The sequence below is a fragment of the Epinephelus moara genome, chromosome 14 (genome assembly GCF_006386435.1).
Source record: "Epinephelus moara isolate mb chromosome 14, YSFRI_EMoa_1.0, whole genome shotgun sequence".
NCBI classification, from domain to species: domain Eukaryota; kingdom Metazoa; phylum Chordata; class Actinopteri; order Perciformes; family Serranidae; genus Epinephelus; species Epinephelus moara.
Genome location: NC_065519.1, coordinates 30,143,872 through 30,163,409, shown reverse-complemented (window position 1 = coordinate 30,163,409; position 19,538 = coordinate 30,143,872). Strand labels below are relative to the sequence as shown.

General features: G+C 40.2%; 1 protein-coding gene across 3 annotated transcripts in view; it reads left to right on the top strand.

The window, feature by feature from the left end:
• Positions 1-1,341: 1,341 nt before the first annotated feature.
• The window catches only part of mocs1 (molybdenum cofactor synthesis 1), a 36,669-nt gene continuing 18,472 nt past the window's right edge, over positions 1,342-19,538 (top strand). For 2 of the 3 annotated variants that reach the window (XM_050061853.1, XM_050061856.1), the window contains exons 1-7: positions 1,342-1,635; positions 2,989-3,100; positions 5,458-5,625; positions 8,410-8,574; positions 10,750-10,811; positions 12,362-12,473; positions 13,425-13,537. In XM_050061853.1, the coding sequence (XP_049917810.1) occupies positions 1,429-1,635; positions 2,989-3,100; positions 5,458-5,625; positions 8,410-8,574; positions 10,750-10,811; positions 12,362-12,473; positions 13,425-13,537 (939 nt within the window). In that variant the 5' untranslated portion in view covers positions 1,342-1,428. Of the gene's footprint in view, positions 1,636-2,988; positions 3,101-5,457; positions 5,626-8,409; positions 8,575-10,749; positions 10,812-12,361; positions 12,474-13,424; positions 13,538-15,062; positions 15,260-15,871; positions 16,928-19,538 lie in introns of those variants that run through there. The other variant, XM_050061855.1, reaches the window with a different exon arrangement.

Below are 19,538 nucleotides of genomic sequence, written 5' to 3'. Positions count from 1 at the left end.
CCATCACATGACCGAAGTATGAAATGTTGGTCACATGACGTGAGGATCATGTGTTCCTGTGGGCAAAAGGTACAAACTGGGGCTCTGGAAAAAGAAGCACATATATATTTAGATTTCTATGTGTGAGTTAGAAACCATCAGTATCAGCAGATGAATGAGCTCCATTCCTTGATCAGCAGTGACACTCCTAGAAGAATATTTCTGTGCTCTGTGACCGTTTTTCCAACAATGCCTTTATGTTTCCAAGATACCTTCATTCTGAATATGATGACCTATCTGTAACTGTGATTAAGTGCGCTGTGCATATACTTACACACATACTAAGAGACAATGACACACATTTATGTCTCAGGCATATTTATTTAACTTGTTCTGTGCTGTCTTACATCTCCAGCAGACTATTGCTTCAAACATGTAAAATGACATCCTTTAATGTGAGGATCCTAACGCAACACTGGGGCCTGTGATTGCCCTAATATGCCACTGGGGTTTATGAATAGCACATCAAGCAGAGGAGCATTGAAAAAAGAGGATAGGAACAATAATCCAATTTTAATTGTTTCTTGAATTATTCTTTAAATGGAAATCAAATTACTTCTTCATATCATTCAGACACAGAAAGTCAGCCTTTCTCAGGTCAACTATAGCGCTTGGTCACTGCACAAAGGACCCGATTTGAGGGAACATGTAACGTGAGCTTCTTTGGGGTACACACCCTAAAATGTGTCCTTTAACATTTTGCTGACTCCAGAGAACGGGTATTATAGTTAACTAAAACAAATCTAGAACTACATGTGAAAAAACATTTTAGCTAACTGAAATAAATATGAAAAAAGAAGGAAACTAACTGAAATAATATTGTGTACTTACAAGATCAGCCTAACTATATAAAATAAAATAAAAATACATGGGAAATGTCTTTAGTTGTAGTCTTTGTCAATCTGGTCAACACAGTATGCATTAGGAGGCTGTAAGTCAATTGCCTTCACGAAGTGTTATATCTTTTAATGTCTAAAATAAATCTTGCCCCTGACAAATGCCCCTCATAATAAAAAACTAATAATGATATAACTAAATAAAACCAAAATAAATGAATAACAAACACATAACGCACCCAGGGAACTAACTGTAACTAAACTGAACTGAAAACAAAAATTAAAGCATAATAAAAATGAAGATCAGGAAAAATAAAAAGCTCTAATCTCTCACTAAGTTCTTTGAAACGATAACGTCAACCACACTACACTACCCAGAGTGCACCGGCATCTGCGTAAGATGGCACGATTGGCTGACGTGACCCCGCCCCTTATTCCTCCCTCCTGGTCATTGGGTTAACTGACATGTTTTACTGCAGAGCAAGAGGAGCACATACACCGAGAGCCCCGAAAACAACCATATAAAACCTCGGAGCTGTGAGAATATAACATCATGGCTACACACGCTAGCTTGTGCTGTCGCTTATTCGACAGACATACCAGCTTAACACATTTAAGAAAACTCCTCGTCCAGTGCGTAAGCGGTAATACCCAGCGTCTGTATTCAGGTGCTACGCACAAGGACAATGAACTTGAACTTAGAGACTCGGCTTCATCTGCTCCTAACTTCGCCTCAGCTCTCAAAACTAAGTCAAGACAGGTAAGGCTAACATAATACTGACTCACAGACACTGCCGTCTCGGTGTTGTACTCAGTGCTGAGGTTTTCACTATGTCTAATCCCGGGCTAGTTAAGTTACTGGAGTTGCTAGCCAACTGGTAATTAATGAGTAAGGTTAGCAGTTTGTAATGTTGCTACAACCTCTGTCCATGGGAGCAATAAAGGTTTAACTAGCTAACTGCTGGGGACTATTAAACCAGCACCACCACTATGACACTGGTGTAACATGATTATATAGAGTGTTTTTTAACACCAGTTCAACTAAGTTAGATTCATATTTATTTCATGGTGGAGCATGCCTTTACCTTAGGATGTTATTTACTTACATTACAGCAGATAAACAGACAGCCAATGCAGTGTGAAGTTCATTGTTCAGCTGAGCTAACTTGCTTTGGCAGGCACTATCAGTGACAGGGTGAATGAACTAGGAAAGTATTTTCCCAAAGGATTTTTAGGGGTCTTTCTGAGAAGTAAAGATGGCTGCTGTAGAGTGGATTTTTTTTAACCTTTGGAATGATTACCACTTGGTTTACACTGTTATCCTCACATTACTGTTACAAGTCCTCTACACAGAATAAATAGGGATGCATAAATATTCAGTATCTGACTGGCTCCTGTGATTTACTTTAGTAGTAGTAACATGCTTGGTGTTACGCTGATAACATGTGACACAACAGCAGGCCGCTATTGACAGTCAAAGGTCATGACAGGCATGCGCAAAGCCCTCGGTGAGACAAACATTTTGATGTGTCAATACTTTTATTTAGATATAGCCAATTCAGGATTTTCTGTCCCAGTGTATTCCCCAGACTTTGGCCCTGGTGTGTTGTGCCTTGCAAAAACTATAAATGGTTGCACTGTTTTGTAATGCACCAGTATTCTTTGACAATACATGAACAAGGATAAAATCAATGTAACGATAGTGTAAACGGAAGAAGACATACTTAATTTATCCCGAGGGAAATACAGTTTTTTTTTCAGTCTGTTATTATTACATACACACAGGCCCAAAATACACACGCATGCACAAACAGGACCCATACACATGCACTGAATGGAGATATGTCAGAGGAAGGGGCTACCCATGGACAAGCACCCCGAGCAGTGCCCAGGAGGCTACCAGCCCACACCCCATACTTGGTCTATATAGAGTCTTGAACCCTCCAGTTCCTTAGCCAAGTCCCTATGGACCAAGCTACTGCTGCCCAATCTTGTGTTTGATGCAAAATATGGCAAAACAAAACATAGGTGTGGTACTGTGCCCTCATTATCAGCCATTTCTACATGACAGATCAGTTCCACTGTGACATTATCCTGTTGTGTCTATCCCCAGGTGAGGCTAAGAGATGACAGCATTCTACCCTTTTCAGCGTTTTTGACTGACAACTTTGGCCGGAGGCACAGCTACCTGCGCATCTCCCTGACTGAGAAATGCAACCTGCGCTGTGAGTAGAGTAGATGTTCCCACTGTGCCATATTAAGGATGTCATCAGCTGCTTTGGTTTATTTTCCCTGATGCTTATCTAGCTACTTGAGGAAACCACATTCAGTATTTTAGTGATTCTACTGCAGCCACCAAAGGTAAGAGACCTAGACTCACCAGACTGTGGAACTGAGAAAAATGTCTTCCAGCTAAATTAATTGCAGTCAGTGTGGCAATCCTTTGGGTTTTTTTTTTTTTTAAATGAAGTTATTCATCTACTTTGAAGTTTGTGCTCAACTTGACCTTTGGCCCTTATTTGGAAGTTAAGGTACTCTGCCTTTGTACTGTCTGCAAGATTATGAGAGGTAATGCCAAGGCAACAGGCATTAACTTCCATTTAAAGGGATAGTGCACCCAAAAATGAAAATTCAGCCATTATCTACTCACCCTCATGCCAATGGAGGCTCAGGTGAAGTTTTAGAGTCCTCACATCCCTTGCGGAGATCCCAGGGGAGAGGGGGTAGCAACACAACTCCGCCTAATGAAGGCTGACGGCACCCCAGATTCAAACGTCCAAAATCACATAATTGAAACCATAAAATATCTCCATACTGCTCGTCCGTAGTGATCCAAGTGTCCTGAAGCCCCGACATTAAAAGTTGTTTGGAAAAACGTCATTTGAACTCTGTTTTTAGCCTCATAGTAGCCTGTAGCTCTAACTGCCTCTCTGTGCACCACGCTCACGTGTGCACGCTTGCGTGAGACCGTGAGACATGGGCACCGCGTTCATGTGTGTTCACATGCTTTCGCTGGTCTCGCGCGCAGATGTGAAGACTCTAAAACTTCACCTGAGCCTCCATCGGCATATGGGTGAATAGATAATGGCTGAATTTTCATTTTTGGGTGCACTATCCCTTTAATCTCTCACTTTGTCGTCGATTACAGTAAGCAATATACTGTATGATAATAATTCTAACCTGGATAGTATCTAGTGATATGTAATGAAACTGTCTTCTCAATATAATAGCCTACAAACAAGGATAAATCAATCAATTAGTGTTTATTTGTTTTTTTTTAAAACCACTTTACTTTGATTGTCTTTTGATGGTACATTACCAACTCACGTCACCAGGACCAAACTTTACAATATTTTTTGTCCTAACCGTCACATTTCGAGTTGCAACACTAAAAACAGTTACGTGTGGATAAATGAAGTGCAGCTAAGCACAGTGCAACAAAGCCAGAAAACCTTAAGGGAAGTTACGAGATGTTGCCTTGGTTTCTCTACAGTTTTTTTGTTCAACAAAAAACAACACTTGAGGCATGGAATATTCATCCACATGGCAGAGCGGGTCTTTATTGTTACAAAATTGGCAAAAAGTCATTTTTGACCAAAATGAAATTAATGTCTTTTGCCTTTGTACAGCAGAATACAAGGATAAATAGTCTGTCTGTCTCTGTCTGTCTATCTATCTAACAGTTATGTCAAACATCATGACGCTTTGTTATAAAAAGGATGAATTAGCAGAATATGTGAAAGTGATGTTTGAAACATAGTCGTTTTAAATGGAATTGATTTTTTTTCTGATGACAAGTCAAGTCCTCTTCTTCATCAGAATTTTTTAGCATTCAAATGGAATGACATTTTGTAGCAAAATTATATGGAGCACTAACAAAAGTTAAGTTTATCCAAAATCAGCGCTTGTCTCTATGAAAATATTGAGTACCTTGGAATCTAAGTAGGCCTGGCACAGAGATATAGGGGTGGCACAGGATGGAGGAGGAGGTCATCAGGGTGGAATCATCTGCAAATATCCAAAAAGTGTGAAAGTAAAATAAGCAAAGTAAATTATATACAGGTCCAGCTTGTATGTGATGAAGCGCGACACAATAGGGTTTATTTGTTAAGAAATATCCATAGGAATTTTCTCTAATCAACTTGAAGTGGGCAGGTTATTCAGCATGTTTTTATGTACAAACATATCTGGCTGCCTAGTTTTTTAATTTCTCTCTGAGATGAGATTATATCTAGAATTCAACCTTTTAACATATTAGAAATGTAAAATAACTCAGTGGCATGCAAAAAAAGGGTAAGAACAACAGTATAAGCATTTTCATTGTATTTAAAGTTTATTGATTTTTGTACTAATTGCCATCTTAAATATTCAGATAAATTGTGACCACAGAAAAAATACTCATCTCTAGGTTAATATTATAATACTGTTATGATATAAGTAGAGCCACCTCTGTGGCACTCATATAACAAGGCACTTATTGGAAGATATGTGAATTTGTGACAGTGCAGGATAAAAGCATCTGTTGAGTGGCACATTGCATCTTTGGTATCCTGTCACCATTTCACCATCTTCCCATTTTCAGGTCAGTACTGCATGCCAGAGGAGGGGGTGAAGCTTACACCACGGGGCCAGCTGCTGTCCACCTCGGAGGTACTGACCCTGGCTCGTCTCTTCGTCCAGGAGGGGGTGGAGAAAATCCGCCTCACTGGAGGAGAGCCCCTCATCAGACCCGACGTGTTGGATATCATCGGTAAGAAACTTGTAAAAAAGAATTGAGTTGATTGTCTATGAGATTGTGGTTTCATTTTTTAAATCGTAAAGCCAGGACGTAGAAAGCTGCTTTGAGTTGTTTTTAACACCTGTAACCAAATTGTGGCAAACACAATTATACGGTTTACCATATGACTCAGTGGGTGTAGTGACAGTCTTTCCAGAGAAATGATTCAGCATTTGGTTTGCATGTTCTAAACCTGATGACTCGATTAAAGCTTTTCTAAGTGATATGAGGACAGAGAGGACAGGAGCCGGATAGGTTTTCCATGCATGCCTTCAGGTTAAGACCCACTTGTGGAAGTTAAAATAATTTGTTACACCACAGCCATGTGCTTAGTCTAATGACACATTATCACATTTTAATTTCACAGCTTGATTTGTTGATTAACTGTTGCAGCCTCTGCCACTGAGGATCATGTTCAGACAATACTGCTTGTGTGAGCGACAGTAAAACACGGCATGAACGAACAAAGTAATGTGGCGTGACCAATGGTCAGTGTCTTTGTAGAAAGAAGATCATTGGCTGCCAACAGCCCCATAAGATCAGCAATTATCTCTGTCATGTGTAGAGCCTCCACTGTGACCTCACATGACCCTAATTAAAGTTTCTTGGAGGGAATAATTTGTGTTAAGTTGAGACAGTTACTTTTGATCCGCTGTATTTGTTTTTTTCTGACAATAGATAATAGAGTAGGTGTTTTTGGGATGGGCTGCACCATGACAGTCATGACAGTGTCATTTTGGGTTTGGCTATGTGAAGCTTTTTCCACATATCAGTGATGAGCTCCTTTGCTAGAATGCAGGAAACAGATGTACATTCAGTGATTATCTCTTTGGTGAGGGCAGTCACCAGTTTTATGAAGCTGGCTCACCTTATTACCTCACCTGAGTTGGGTTACCTCAACTATTCATTAATTCCTAAGCTTGCGTGTTAAGTCTTTTTAAGGTTTGCAGTAACTACTAGCTAGTTTAAAACTCGTAATTTACAAGTTGCGTCAATAAAACGTAAGAAATGTTTTGGTTGTAAAGACTTGGTTAGTAAAGAGTTGGTGGTATTTATACAGTTTAAAGTGAGTTGGAAATATCCCCTTGAAGTCCCACCCCTCTCAAACAAGTGTTTTCCTTCTGTTTGTGTCCGCTTAAATGTCTTACAAAGTTGTGCAAAGTTTGTCACTGAAGAGGTGTTTTCACATTACTCTACTGCAGGGGGCGATATCTGTGCCCTTCCCTAAAATATGAGATTTAAATATACGCCAAGTCACTAATATGAAAACCAGCCGCTGTCTAATAAAGGAAACATATAAAGATGGGAGAACAGACTTCGACCCAACACTGGCAAAGAAACCTGAAACCTCCAGCACAGAGCGAACTTGTCAAAGAGCTGAGTTAGCATTAGCATTATGAACATTCTGACAGCAAACATGGTGGAGTGTGCAGTTTTTGGGTGTTAACAGGACCCTGGAGCTTCCTTCCACTATCTAACAAAAACTTAATTGCAGCAGATATTATTGTATGTTTCAGAACTACTAATGCTGTTGTCTGCCACTGCCTGTTAGCCTACAGGCTAAGAAACAACATAAAAAAAGTTGCTAATTATACTTGCTCTTCTGACACATCTTCTAGTCGCTGACTTTTGTGCACAAGTTCAAACATGTATGGTTGAATCCCTCTGATGTTTCCTCTAATGCTAACGCTAGCCTCCTGATGCAGGCTGCTCTTTCACCAGTCACCCTAGCACATGAGGTGCTGGAGAGAGCTGAAAGGGAAAGTGAAACTTAATCACATTTCATAATGAGAGAGAACGAGTAAATCTTCTTTTACTCGTTTAATTCAGGGGTTGTTTTTTGACTATCATATGGGAAAACTGTTAAAAAGAATATTAGTATTTGTATAAGTATAAACATGTCTGGAGAGGGACTTTAAGGTAATATAGTTTAGCATTAGTACATTTGCATACTTAATAAGTAAGGGATAATGTATAGCGAGCCGGTGACTGTTGAAAAATAACTGGAGCATGTTAAAGCACGTTTTATTGATTCAAAATTCGCAAAAAGAAATGTGTCTGTACTCTGTATCCATGCCACTCCAATCCTATTTGGCCTGTGTGGACTAACGTTGACTGATTTTGATGCTCCTCAGTCTAAGGCTGTTGCTATGGCATCCCTAGCAACAGAGCAACAGAGCAGCAGAGCAGCAGAACAGCGGTGATACCTCAAGAAATAACCACCGCAGAATTTTGTTGATTGACCAATCAGAATCAAGTATTTAAGAGTGCCATGTTCTAATTTGAGTTATATTCTGTTATTTTTGTGAAATGTAACTAAAGGGATCATCAGCAATTTTAGTCTAGTTGCAGGTCTTGGTGAGTTCTACTGCATTTGTGAAAAAAAAAGTTTTATAAAGGCTTTTGTGGCTCCAGGGAGAAAATGAAAAACTGCTCCTTGTGAGTTCAACAGTGTTACAGGAGTGCAGTGCTATCACTCTTTAAGGTCATCTCAGTTTTGTCATCATAAAGCCAGCTTTTGGTCAAGTGTCATGTCAGATATGACAGTCATTTTCATACTACTTTTACGCTTCAATCAAAATGGGTCATATATAAGCAAGCTAACTAACGTGTAGTCGGTTAGCTCATTTAGCTATGCCACAGTCACACCTGGCAGATACTGGGTGTAAATATTTAACACCACAGTTTTCTCTTTGTGTCTCACTCTCTCCCTCTTTCTTCATCTTCCTTGTTCTCATGTTTGCTCTCCCTCTACAGCAGAACTGAGGAAGCTGGAGGGCCTGAAAACCATTGCGATGACAACCAACGGCATGAACTTGGCCAGGCTTCTGCCCAAGCTGAAAGAAGCAGGCCTTGACCTGATTAACATCAGCCTGGATTCACTGGTCCCTGCCAAATTTGAATTCATCGTCAGGCGAAAAGGTACAAAAAAGTATTTGACCCATAATGTAAGCTGCAATACTGAAAGGAAGGTTAAGTGATTGGAAGCTTACAATGTAATATGAGGCATAATGGTGCTGAGATTAGAAGACAATACTGTAGCTTAAGTATGCTTAATTGCAGCAGATGAATGTTGAGTTGTAATTTGTCTTTGGAGTCATGTCCTCAGTTTCTTTGAGACTGAAAAAGGCTCTTATCTATAAAAAATAATGTTTCAGTGTTGTTTCTGTTGTTCTCCTTGTCTTTATATAACCCAAAAGTTGTTAATGGCCTAAATCAATACTGTGTGCATATGTTGTTGTGGGCCAGTCCCACAAGGTTACTGATGGAGCCTGTAAACTCAAAACACTCGTAGAGTGCAGGCGACAGCAGGGCAGAGCTCTGGGTGGTTGGTGTATGGAAGGTAGAAACAGATGGACTGACTGAGATCAGGGAATAAGGGAGAGAAAAAGGAACAATGGCAGTACTGGCACAAAGACGAAAATGTTGTCTGAGCCAGTCTTCTTCCATGACACCTGATTTTTTTTTGTCACTAAAAGATTCAGCAGATATTAGATGTGTGGTATGGCCTGAAAGACATCTTGTCCCTTAGCCCTCAGGGAGCTTATTCAGTATTTTAACGACAACGTGGTATTTAATTACAGTTATGATGCTTCTAGATGACTAAACATAAGCCTCACCTTCTGCAGAGAAGCTTACCAGCCAGTGTGAGTCTACCTGGATTTGTGGGTTTTGTGCAGATGAAAACAAACGATGAGTCTGACCATGGCAGTCTGCAGTTGAAAAGCTCTGGCTGCTGCTGAGGGATTTGTGGTAGATGTTTACATGTCAGTGGTTTGTAGCAAATCCTTTGCTTAATCAGATGTTAAAAGGCAGCGAACAGAAAAAGCTGAACTCATGTTGTAAAGACCTGTAAAGCTGAAGTATCCCGCATTTTAGACACGTGCATCACTCAGCTCTGAGCTCAAGATTGTCTTGTGCCTGTCGTATAACTAAATACATTTTTACCTTAAACTTTACTTAAATCAGCACCATCTCTAACTTAGATTTTACGAGGTAGCACAGAATTCAACAATATCAAGGTATGATTAAAGGATAACTTCGGTATTTTTCAACCTGGGCCCTATTTCCCCATGTGTGTGTGTGCGTATGATTCATAGGTACAACTCTTTCTAAAATTGGTTCAGTATTGAGGGAGGCGGATGCAGCCGGCAGCCGCGAAACAAGCTAAAACGGTAACGGGGGCAAATGCGTCCCGTATAAGTTTGCGCATTAAAAGTGCTTTTTTTTCCGCCACTGACCGGTTCAGATTGCCAGTGCTATCTCTGTAGATAGCATACTAAGCGTTTCCCTGACCCTTCACCTCCTCCCAGCTGTGACGTCATCTCGCGAGAGCTTTGCTTGTTGCCGGAAGAAAACGGAGGAGCCATGCTGAGCGCCGCTCAGAGTGGCACTGGTTGTCCCGGAGTACAGTTGAGAGTACAGTTGAGAGTTTTAAACTCCATTGAAAACAATGGTTCGTGTTTGTGCTTATCCGAATTGCAAGAACAGGATGTCACGCAACACCCCGTACAGCTTTCACAGGCTGCCTTTGTCGGACGGCGAGATGCTGAAGTTATGGCTAGTTGTGCTACAAATGGATGCTAACACTCCTGTCCAGACACTGCGCCTTGCAGACCATCGGGTCTGCAGTGCTCACTTCTCCCAAGATGACTACTGCCAGCCGAAGAAGAGAAGACATCCAATCCCGAAACACCTCTTCCTCAAGAAAATGGCTGTCCCACGAGTAGAGAGAGCTACAGACACAGTGGAGGTAATGTTATATAATCAATGTTCGAAACGCTTACTATGCTATTTACAGAGATAGCACTGGCGATCTGAACCCTTCAGTGGCGAAAAAAAGCACTTTTAATGCACAAACTTATACGGGACGCATTTGCCCCCGTTACCGTTTTAGCTCGTTTAGCGGCTGCCGGCTGCATCCGCCTCCCTCAATACTGAACCAATTTTAGAACGAGTTGTACCTATGAATCATATGCACACATACACATGGGGAAATAGAGCCCAGGTTGAAAAATACCGAAGTTGTCCTTTAATGCGTTAAATGCAAAATATTTAATTTAACTTTAGACATTCATCATTAATCTCTTTTTCCAGGGTTCCACAAGGTCATGGAGGGCATTGATAAGGCTATCGAAATGGGCTACAATCCTGTCAAGGTATTTTGTTCATCTTTTCAAACTTACTTTTGTTTAGAAATGATAGCTATGGATGTTTACTGTAAAAAGTACTGTGGTCATTTGGAATGCTAAAGATGCCAGGATGGAGGAAGTCACATAGCGTCATGCTCTGAATACGACCAAGAACTATTTTCAGTTAAATTTTCCTCATGTTGTAACTACTCTATTGTTGTTAGGGCCACTGTTAGAACAAACAGTGATAAGGCTCTCTGAATAATCTGAATTATAGTTTTGAATTTTAAATTTTATGATTAGATGTATTTTTAGAGTAGATAAAACACTGTCTTTTACTTAATCTTAATACCAACATGCTTTGGCCGCTCATAGATTTAACATAATTGCTAAATATAATATTTCACCTATATCCTGACTATCACTGTGCGACTTCCTGATAGGCTGTATGTGATTTTTCACTGCATAATGTAGTATCTGTTACACTTCCATAACTACGCCATCCTGATGTCAGCATTAAAAGCCATATGAGCACAGTGCAGAGGGGCAGAGAATAGCTAACCAGTGGGATACACACACAGGGACTCGCATGCACAAATATGCACACAGCCAGACCATCTACCACAACAAAGACCAGAGGCTTAGATTACAACACACACACAAAGGTAGAGTATCTTTATTCCCTGCTCAGGACACTAACACTCCACTATATCTTTATAAAGCAAATACTGGTTTGATGCTACCTTAATGATCTGAATATCATATAGAGCTCTGATAAAAAATAAAAATCTGAATCACAGTTCATTTGTGTGTCCTAAACATTATTCCTCTAAATCATCAACCAGTAATGGATTCATCTGTCAGGTGTAATCCAGCAAAGTCTTTTCACAACTATAGGCTGTGTCACGCAGATGCCTGCGTCATCTTTAAGCTTCCAACATTACACGGGCTTTCCTTTCCCACACTGAGTCTGTTGTTAATGCAGAATGATAGCTGCAGGGCAACAATCAGAGGTGACTGTGTTGTACAATACAGACCTAGCAAGTTTGGGCCAACAGTCTTCTCAGTCAGAGCCACCCACCACTGAAATAGTCTTCCTGTTGAATTAAGAGAAAGCACTATTTACCTAACCTTTGAACATAAACTTAAGAGATGGCTTAAAGCAAACCAAACATGCAATCATGTGTAATCAATCTACTACCTCATTTCTGGCACTCCCTTTACATGCATCTCATATTTTTAGTGTATTGCTGTATTGTATCATATTGTGTTGTAGTGTAGTGCTACAGTAGGCCACATTTGTAACAACCTGTCCAGTGACTACAGATGAAAATGATCTAACTCTTGTGTTGATTAATGTGTACTGTCCCTGCTAAATAAAAAAGGCAATTACATACTGATGCATGCATTGCCAGAAAGTAATATTATTTGATCAAATGCCTGTGTGGTTGCTTCAGTGTCCAGCTACTGTGTGGTTTCGGCCTTGAAATTGGCATCCTCAAAGTTGAGACACAACTGAGGAGATGAATGTACAGTTTAGTAATCAGTGGCTTTTTGTTGTGTGCTGCTCTTGGTAGGTTAACTGTGTGGTCATGCGAGGCCTCAATGAGGATGAGCTGCTTGATTTTGTGGCGCTGACAGAGAAGAAGCCTCTGGAGGTGCGTTTCATCGAATACATGCCCTTTGATGGTGAGTGCTGCCTTCCCACAATAAGATAAGATAAGATACACCTTTATTGATCCCATAATTGAGAAATTCCAGTGTTACAGCAGTCGAGGAAAAAGAGTCAGATTAAAGATTTCAAAATTAGACTTAAAAAAACTTAAATAACTAGGCATGCAAATAAGTACAAAATCCAAGAGTCTGCGATAAATAACAATAACAATAATAATAATAATAAAAATAATAGGAAGTGGATAATAATGAGCAGCAGTGAATGAAAATGAGCAGTGGATAAAGGGAGCACATCTAGTGCAAGTGATTGTATGTGCAAAACAGCAGACAGCTGTGGTGTCCATAAAGTGTCCATAGTGTCAATAAAGTGTCAATAAAGTGTCCATGGTGCAGTCTACTGTGAGCAGTGCTGGTTATGTAGCCTGACAGCAGCAGGCAGGAAGGACCTGCGATAGCGTTCCTTCACACACTTTGGGTGAATCAGTCTATCGCTGAAGGAGCTCTCCAGAGCTTTTATCTCCTCCTGCAGAGGATGGGAGTCATTAGTCCTCAGAGATGACAGCTTGGCTGTCATCCTCCTTTCTCCCACCACCTGCACAGAGTCCAGAGAGCATCCCACGACAGAGCTGGCCTTCTTGATCAGCTTGTCCATGTCCAATGTGTTATTACACAGGTCTGGAAAACTATCCAAAGAGTCAAATTACAGTACGAAGCTGTTTTCATACATTGGTTAGACATTCAAATATATGAATGTGAACTCTGCCTACAATGCTCAATGCTGTCCAGCAGTTCTTAAAAAATCAAACTGACTATTTGATATTTAGTGTTCAAATAACTCCTTTAAGAATTGAGTATAACCATTGTAGTGATTTATTATAGTATAATATGCTCTTGGCCACTCCATGTTGTAACTTGTTATATGCTGCACCCTACACTGACCCACACAGCTTCCTCTTCGCTCTGCAGGCAACAAGTGGAACTTCAAGAAGATGGTGAGTTATCAGGAGATGCTGGACCGCATCAGGCAGCAGTGGCCCAAACTGGAAATGCTTCAATGTGGACACACAGAAACAGCCAAGGTCAGTCTGTCCAGCTGCTCTGTATTTCTCCATCATTAATGTGCTGAAAAATAACAATTGATGATATTCATTATTGTTGAGGTGAGTGGGCGATAGAATTTCTCTGAGAAATACTGTCTTTTACTTCCTTCTGGCACATTATTCAATCCTTCTAATCACATGTAAGCCATTCCTAACTCAGTTCTTTCAGAAAACACTGTTGTATCTTATCAGCTGACACACATTTGTAGTGCTGGAATTGTTAGTTGATTCATTGGGTGGCCAATAGAAGATCAACATTAACAATCTTCTAAAGAATCTCATTCATGTCCAGATCTGAGGGAAACATGAAATGTCTGGTGCAGGGTTGGAAATAAGTAACAGCCACCAGCCAAATGCTGGTGAAATACACAGAGTTGCTGCTAGATTTGTTTTACTCATCAGCCAAAAAAAACAATGCTAATCTATTGAGTGGCTGGAGGATTTTGGAATCCAGTAGCCACCGTGGCAGATGGATGAAACAGTTCATTTCCAACCCTGGTGTAAAGGCCCAGATACACCAAACCGATGGTCTGCTGTTGGTCAAAGTTGGACCGCTAGTGAGTGTCTGCCACCCTTGTCGATGTGGTGTGTCCCACACTGTTGGCCCTTGACGAAGCTAATCGATTTTTTCACCCCCGATTCAGCATGTTGAATCGGCGACGGCAGACACAAATGAAATTAATCTGATTAGCAGTTCAGTTCAGCGCATGATAAGAGAAATGGAGGTGAGGATTATAAACTAAGACCAAAAGTCAAAAGGGAGTGAGCTCAAAACAAACTTGTTACATAAGGCAGGGTTCCCACAGCCTTGAAATATAATTATAAAAACTCAGTGGTATCACGTGATACACGTAGACCAAATGTTTGGTTAAGCAAAAACCAGCCCACTGTGTTGGATCATTGATCCACTGACATGGGGGAAGACAGAAGAGGCATAATAGTGATCAAGCTTAATTTATTAAGACATTGCGTACGATCAGGTTCTGGCAAGGTTTCAAAACAATTAATAGATATTTCTATGAAACCACTGTTTGTTTACCAAGAAGTAAATGCATAGAAACTTGTCAAAATTATAATTCCAACACATCGTATTGAATTGAGATCTATAGAATCTTTGATTTTTTGATACAATACGATACGATGTACTGTATTGTCCCCGTAGGGAAATCTGTCTAAAGGTGTGTTCACACCGGACCTGGGTTTTTTTCCGCTGTCGCTCGGTTCGCCCCTTTGATATCGCTTCATCGCTCAGTTGCAATCGCTCGTCAAATGTGGCAGAAATCAAGAGACTCGCTTTTTAGCTTTGATGACGTCATTGAAGCGATCAGGGAATTTCAACCGTTTCCAACTTGACAGTTGACAGTGAGTTTTTTCAACAGCCACATTTCTTCCTACCAGTATGGCTGACATTGTGTCTATTTCTGTCGCTTATCTGTTGTGGAAGTCCATAAAGCGCCGTAGAGCCAAACTAAACCGTCGGTTTTGGGTCCACAATATCCTCCAGATGCGCACCGATCTCGGGGAATACCACCGGCTCTTCCAGGAGCTGCGTCTGGATGCCGAGCGCTTTCAGCGGTACACGCGGCTGACTACGGCCCAGTTTGACGGGCTCTTGGCGAGGATTGGAGGCAGGATTGCCCGGTTGGACACCAACTACAGGCACTCCATCCCACCTGCGGAGCGCCTGGCTATTTGTCTCCGGTGAGTGACTGTTTCATTGTCGTTTATAACAACGATATTGACCTAAATATCTGCTACTGTGTGTCATGATTGTACGTGTGTGTTGTCATGGCAGTGCACTATGTGCCCAAAAAAAAAATCTCGTAGCCTACCTTAAATAGTCGTGATCAGTTGAATTAAATAATTAGTAGGAATCAAACATTAACCTATAGCCTACATTTGCCTTACTACACAATAAACAGTGGTAATAACAGTTGAATATTGTCTTTGTTGTTGTAGTAATAAGTGCAAAGCAGTGTTTCTCAAATGTTTACAGTACCTACAGGAGAAGAATTGCAAATGGAGAATATTTTAACTTTTGTTTTATTTAACTACGTTGCCTAGCCATAAACTTAATTGTATGCCATTAATTGCAGAGCTGCAAGCCCATAACATATAGATCGATTGTATAGATCTGCAGTGATGAATAGTTAAATCCGAAAGCCCTGTTATTTGTTATTATCATTATTTTCCACATTTTTATGCAGCCTATTACTGTGTCATGTATTTGTCAATATTTATTGGTAGGTATGTAGACTACTTGTAAGTTCTCCATTTCTCCTTTTTGTATTTCTAATTTTTTCATTTCTTCAGATATCTAGCCACTGGTGACTCCTACAGGACCATAGCCAGCAGCTTCTGTGTTGGAGTCTCCACAGTGTCCATGATTGTCCCTGAAGTTGCCAGTGCAATTTGGGACAGCCTCATGGGAGAGTTCATGGCAGTGCCCACACCACAGGAGTGGAGGACCATTGCAAAGTAGTTTGAGGAGCGGTGGAACTTCCCTGGTGGTCATCAAAGGCCCTGAGAACACAGGATCCCAATTTTTCAACTACAAGGGAACGTTTTCTGTCGTTCTCTTGGCAGTTGTGGATGCTCGGTGTCGCTTCAGGGTGATTGATGTCGGGGGCTTTGGCAGATCCAATGATGCTGGGGTTCTGGCCAACTCTGTTTTCGGTCAGGCTCTCGCAGCTGGCACCCTCCAACTGCCCGCAGACCAGCTACTACCAGGAGCTGACCACAGAGGACCCCAGCCTCATGTGTTTGTTGCAGACGAGGCCTTTCCACTGCAAAGGCACCTGATGAGGCCATTCTCAAGGGAGAGCCTGACCACAGCTGAGCGCCGGGTCTTCAATTACCGTTTGTCCAGGGCTCGGCTGGTTGTGGAGAACGCGTTTGGCATCCTTTCCTCTCAGTGGAGGATGTACAGGCGTGTCATTGAGGTCCGTCCAGAGGTTGCTGACATCTGTGTGAAGGCTACCTGTGTCCTCCACAACTACATCCAGAGCACGGCCCCAAACCAGGGTTGGAGCATCATGCTAGGAGAGGTGGACCCCCTGCCAGGTCTGAGAAGAGTCGGTGCCAACAATGCCGGAATGGATGCCCTCGGGGTCAGGGAGGCCTTCACAGCCTTCTTCTCTGCAGAAGGAAAAGTCTTCTGGCAACATCCTTAAACTGCTCTTTTAAGAGCCACCTCCTATTGTTAATAATAGCATTATCTTAATAGTATAATGTATATAGTATAATGGGTACTTTTACCATTGAAACATTTTAAATATTGTCCTTTCTTTGTTTTTGTTCTTTTCTTCAATTAATTCTGCAAATGCAGTTCCCTATTTATAGTTCTCGATTAAACCTGATCCTCTACAATCCTGTCTTGTGTGCGGTATGTAGCTACAATCTATGTGTCTTTTTTTCTTCACTGTTGTTTTACAATACCAGTTTTAGACCCCAAACACACCATTTTGCATAAATATGTTTTCAAATCTAGGAAATTGTACATTCATAATGTGTTAATAGGTAACAGGTCATAATTTGAGAGTTCATACATTAACATGATGTTGGTGGTGATGTAGGGAGCTGTCTGGAATGGCACACAATACTAGACTTATATGAATTGTATATGATAAAAAACACTGACAGCTACTCTAGAGCCACCCACACAAAAAATAAATAAATAAATAACTTCAAGTATCTCACATTGTAGTCCTCCTGGACTCCTTTAATCTAATGCATTGGAACAATGCAAACAATATTATAAAAAAATATACAAACATTTAATAAATAAAAATGTGGGAACATTCTCCCTAAAGGTTGACAGAGAACTTGACATTTCCCTGCAATCCCCGCATCATCTCCTGCAGAGAGTACCACCTACCTAATCTTACATATTTTGGTAAGCTTTTAATTTATGAAATGCAAATGCATATAATTCAAGTTTAAATTCTTCCAAATGTAAACATCATATTTGATTTGGGAACACATATTTACATCATGCAAGCTTGAACCCCCTCCTAATTCTGTGATGCAGTGTTAATGATCTGCTCATCACGCTCACAGACAACTACACTGTAAACAATTGCCATGTATATTAACAGTAAAATACTGGCAGCGGGGTTGCCAGTAGTTCACTGTTAATTTTACAGTTCTCCTACTGTAATCTACTCTACGGTATGTTACTGTAATAATACCATGCTCTGAGTAACGGTACATTACTGTATTTCCTTGAAATTACAGTAGACTACTGGCAGCAGGGTTGCCAGTAAATTACTGTTTTTCTAGTTTGCTTACTGTCAACTTATTTACAGTTTATTACTGTTATAATAAAATGTACACAGTACAGTGCTGTATTTTGTTGAATTTACAGTATACCTGTAGCAGAGTAGCCACAATATTGTTTTTTCCCCTATTAACAGTGGAATTTAACCATAATCTCAAATACAGTACCATGAAGTATTTTTTTGTAAAGCAAGCACTGTCTTTGCTGTAACCTTAATTAGCAATTTTACAGAGGCCTACAACATAAACTGAAAGATTTTGTTAACTAAAATGCAGCAATAAAAAATTCTTCACAAAAGAGGAGACTTAGAAAATATGAGAAACTCTGTCGTCCGACATTTATTACAAAAGGCAGCACCAACTGAAATATTTAATTTGTTAATACAAACAAACTGTTTTTTCCAATACAGTGGACATTTCAAGTATGCCTAACAGAACAAGGCAGTCCATGTTTATCAAATATGATAACACTAATACACTTCTTAATAAACTTGTGGGAATGATGCATCTTACCACTGTGAGTATCACTGGTCTTTTGGACACAAAATGCATAATTTCTTAGTGGAACTGAAACATAAACAAACTGAAATATATGAAAAAAGTTTTTATCTTTTTTTTTTTTTTGGTAATTATTTAAATGCATTTAAGTGCAAAATCTAGCCAGTCAGACTTGTGGTCCTTTACACAAAATTAGAGTGTCCCAAATAGAGAAATCACTATAGTATGATGCATTTCACAATACATTGGCAAAATACATCATTCCCTCAAATTAGGGCGGAATAATATGGACTAAATCAAACATCACAATATTCATGACCAAATACTTCTATTGATATTGCCCAGCCCTATTGCACCTCTTTACTTCACTTCTTGGTTTCCCCATGCAATGAAATTGCAGGGCTCCCAGCGCCTGTCCCCCACAAACAATAGCTCAGACACCTGTGTTCAAATTTTAACAGTGTTTGAAAATCAAACTTTCTGCAAAAGTGACATACACTGCATTAATTCTAACTCAACAGTTTTAGTTTTCAAAGTGCTTTTTAAATGAACTTAAACGGGTATCTTAAAACGTATAAAGATGGCTATGAGTCTGCTCAGAATAGATCAAGGTTCATCTAAGGTTCTGCTGACTGTTTTATTCACAATAACCTTAAAAGACATAAAATGAACATATACAAGAGCACTACTGTCCTGGGACAAGTGAACAGGATCCCTTCTTGTGAAGATAACTAGTACTTTTTTGCCGTGTTCTACGGCATAAATACCCGGGTTTTTGAAGTGGAATATAGCACATTGTGTGTCTGGGTAGAGAACCTTCACTGACCTATATGAAATTTCACTCAAAGTCCATGAGGTTCTTCAGAAGAGTGGACACACGGGGATTGACTGTGACAAACTTCTTCTGAACGACTCTCTCTGTCCTCTTGGAGACAATCTTGCCCCGAATGGCCTTGGTTCCTTTCTCTGGGTTGATCCCAATGAAGTGCCTGAAAAACACGGCAGTCTGAGATTAGAGGCGGGATAGAAATTAATCTACTACTATATAAAGTAGGGCAAAATCAAATATCAAAATAATTTCACCCGAATAACTCAATATCAATGTTGTGACACTATTGTAGAGATGACTACTGGTGGTTTCATAAGATATTTGCATACACGATTTTTCATAGAAAATTGTTAGTAATTTGAATATGATGATCAA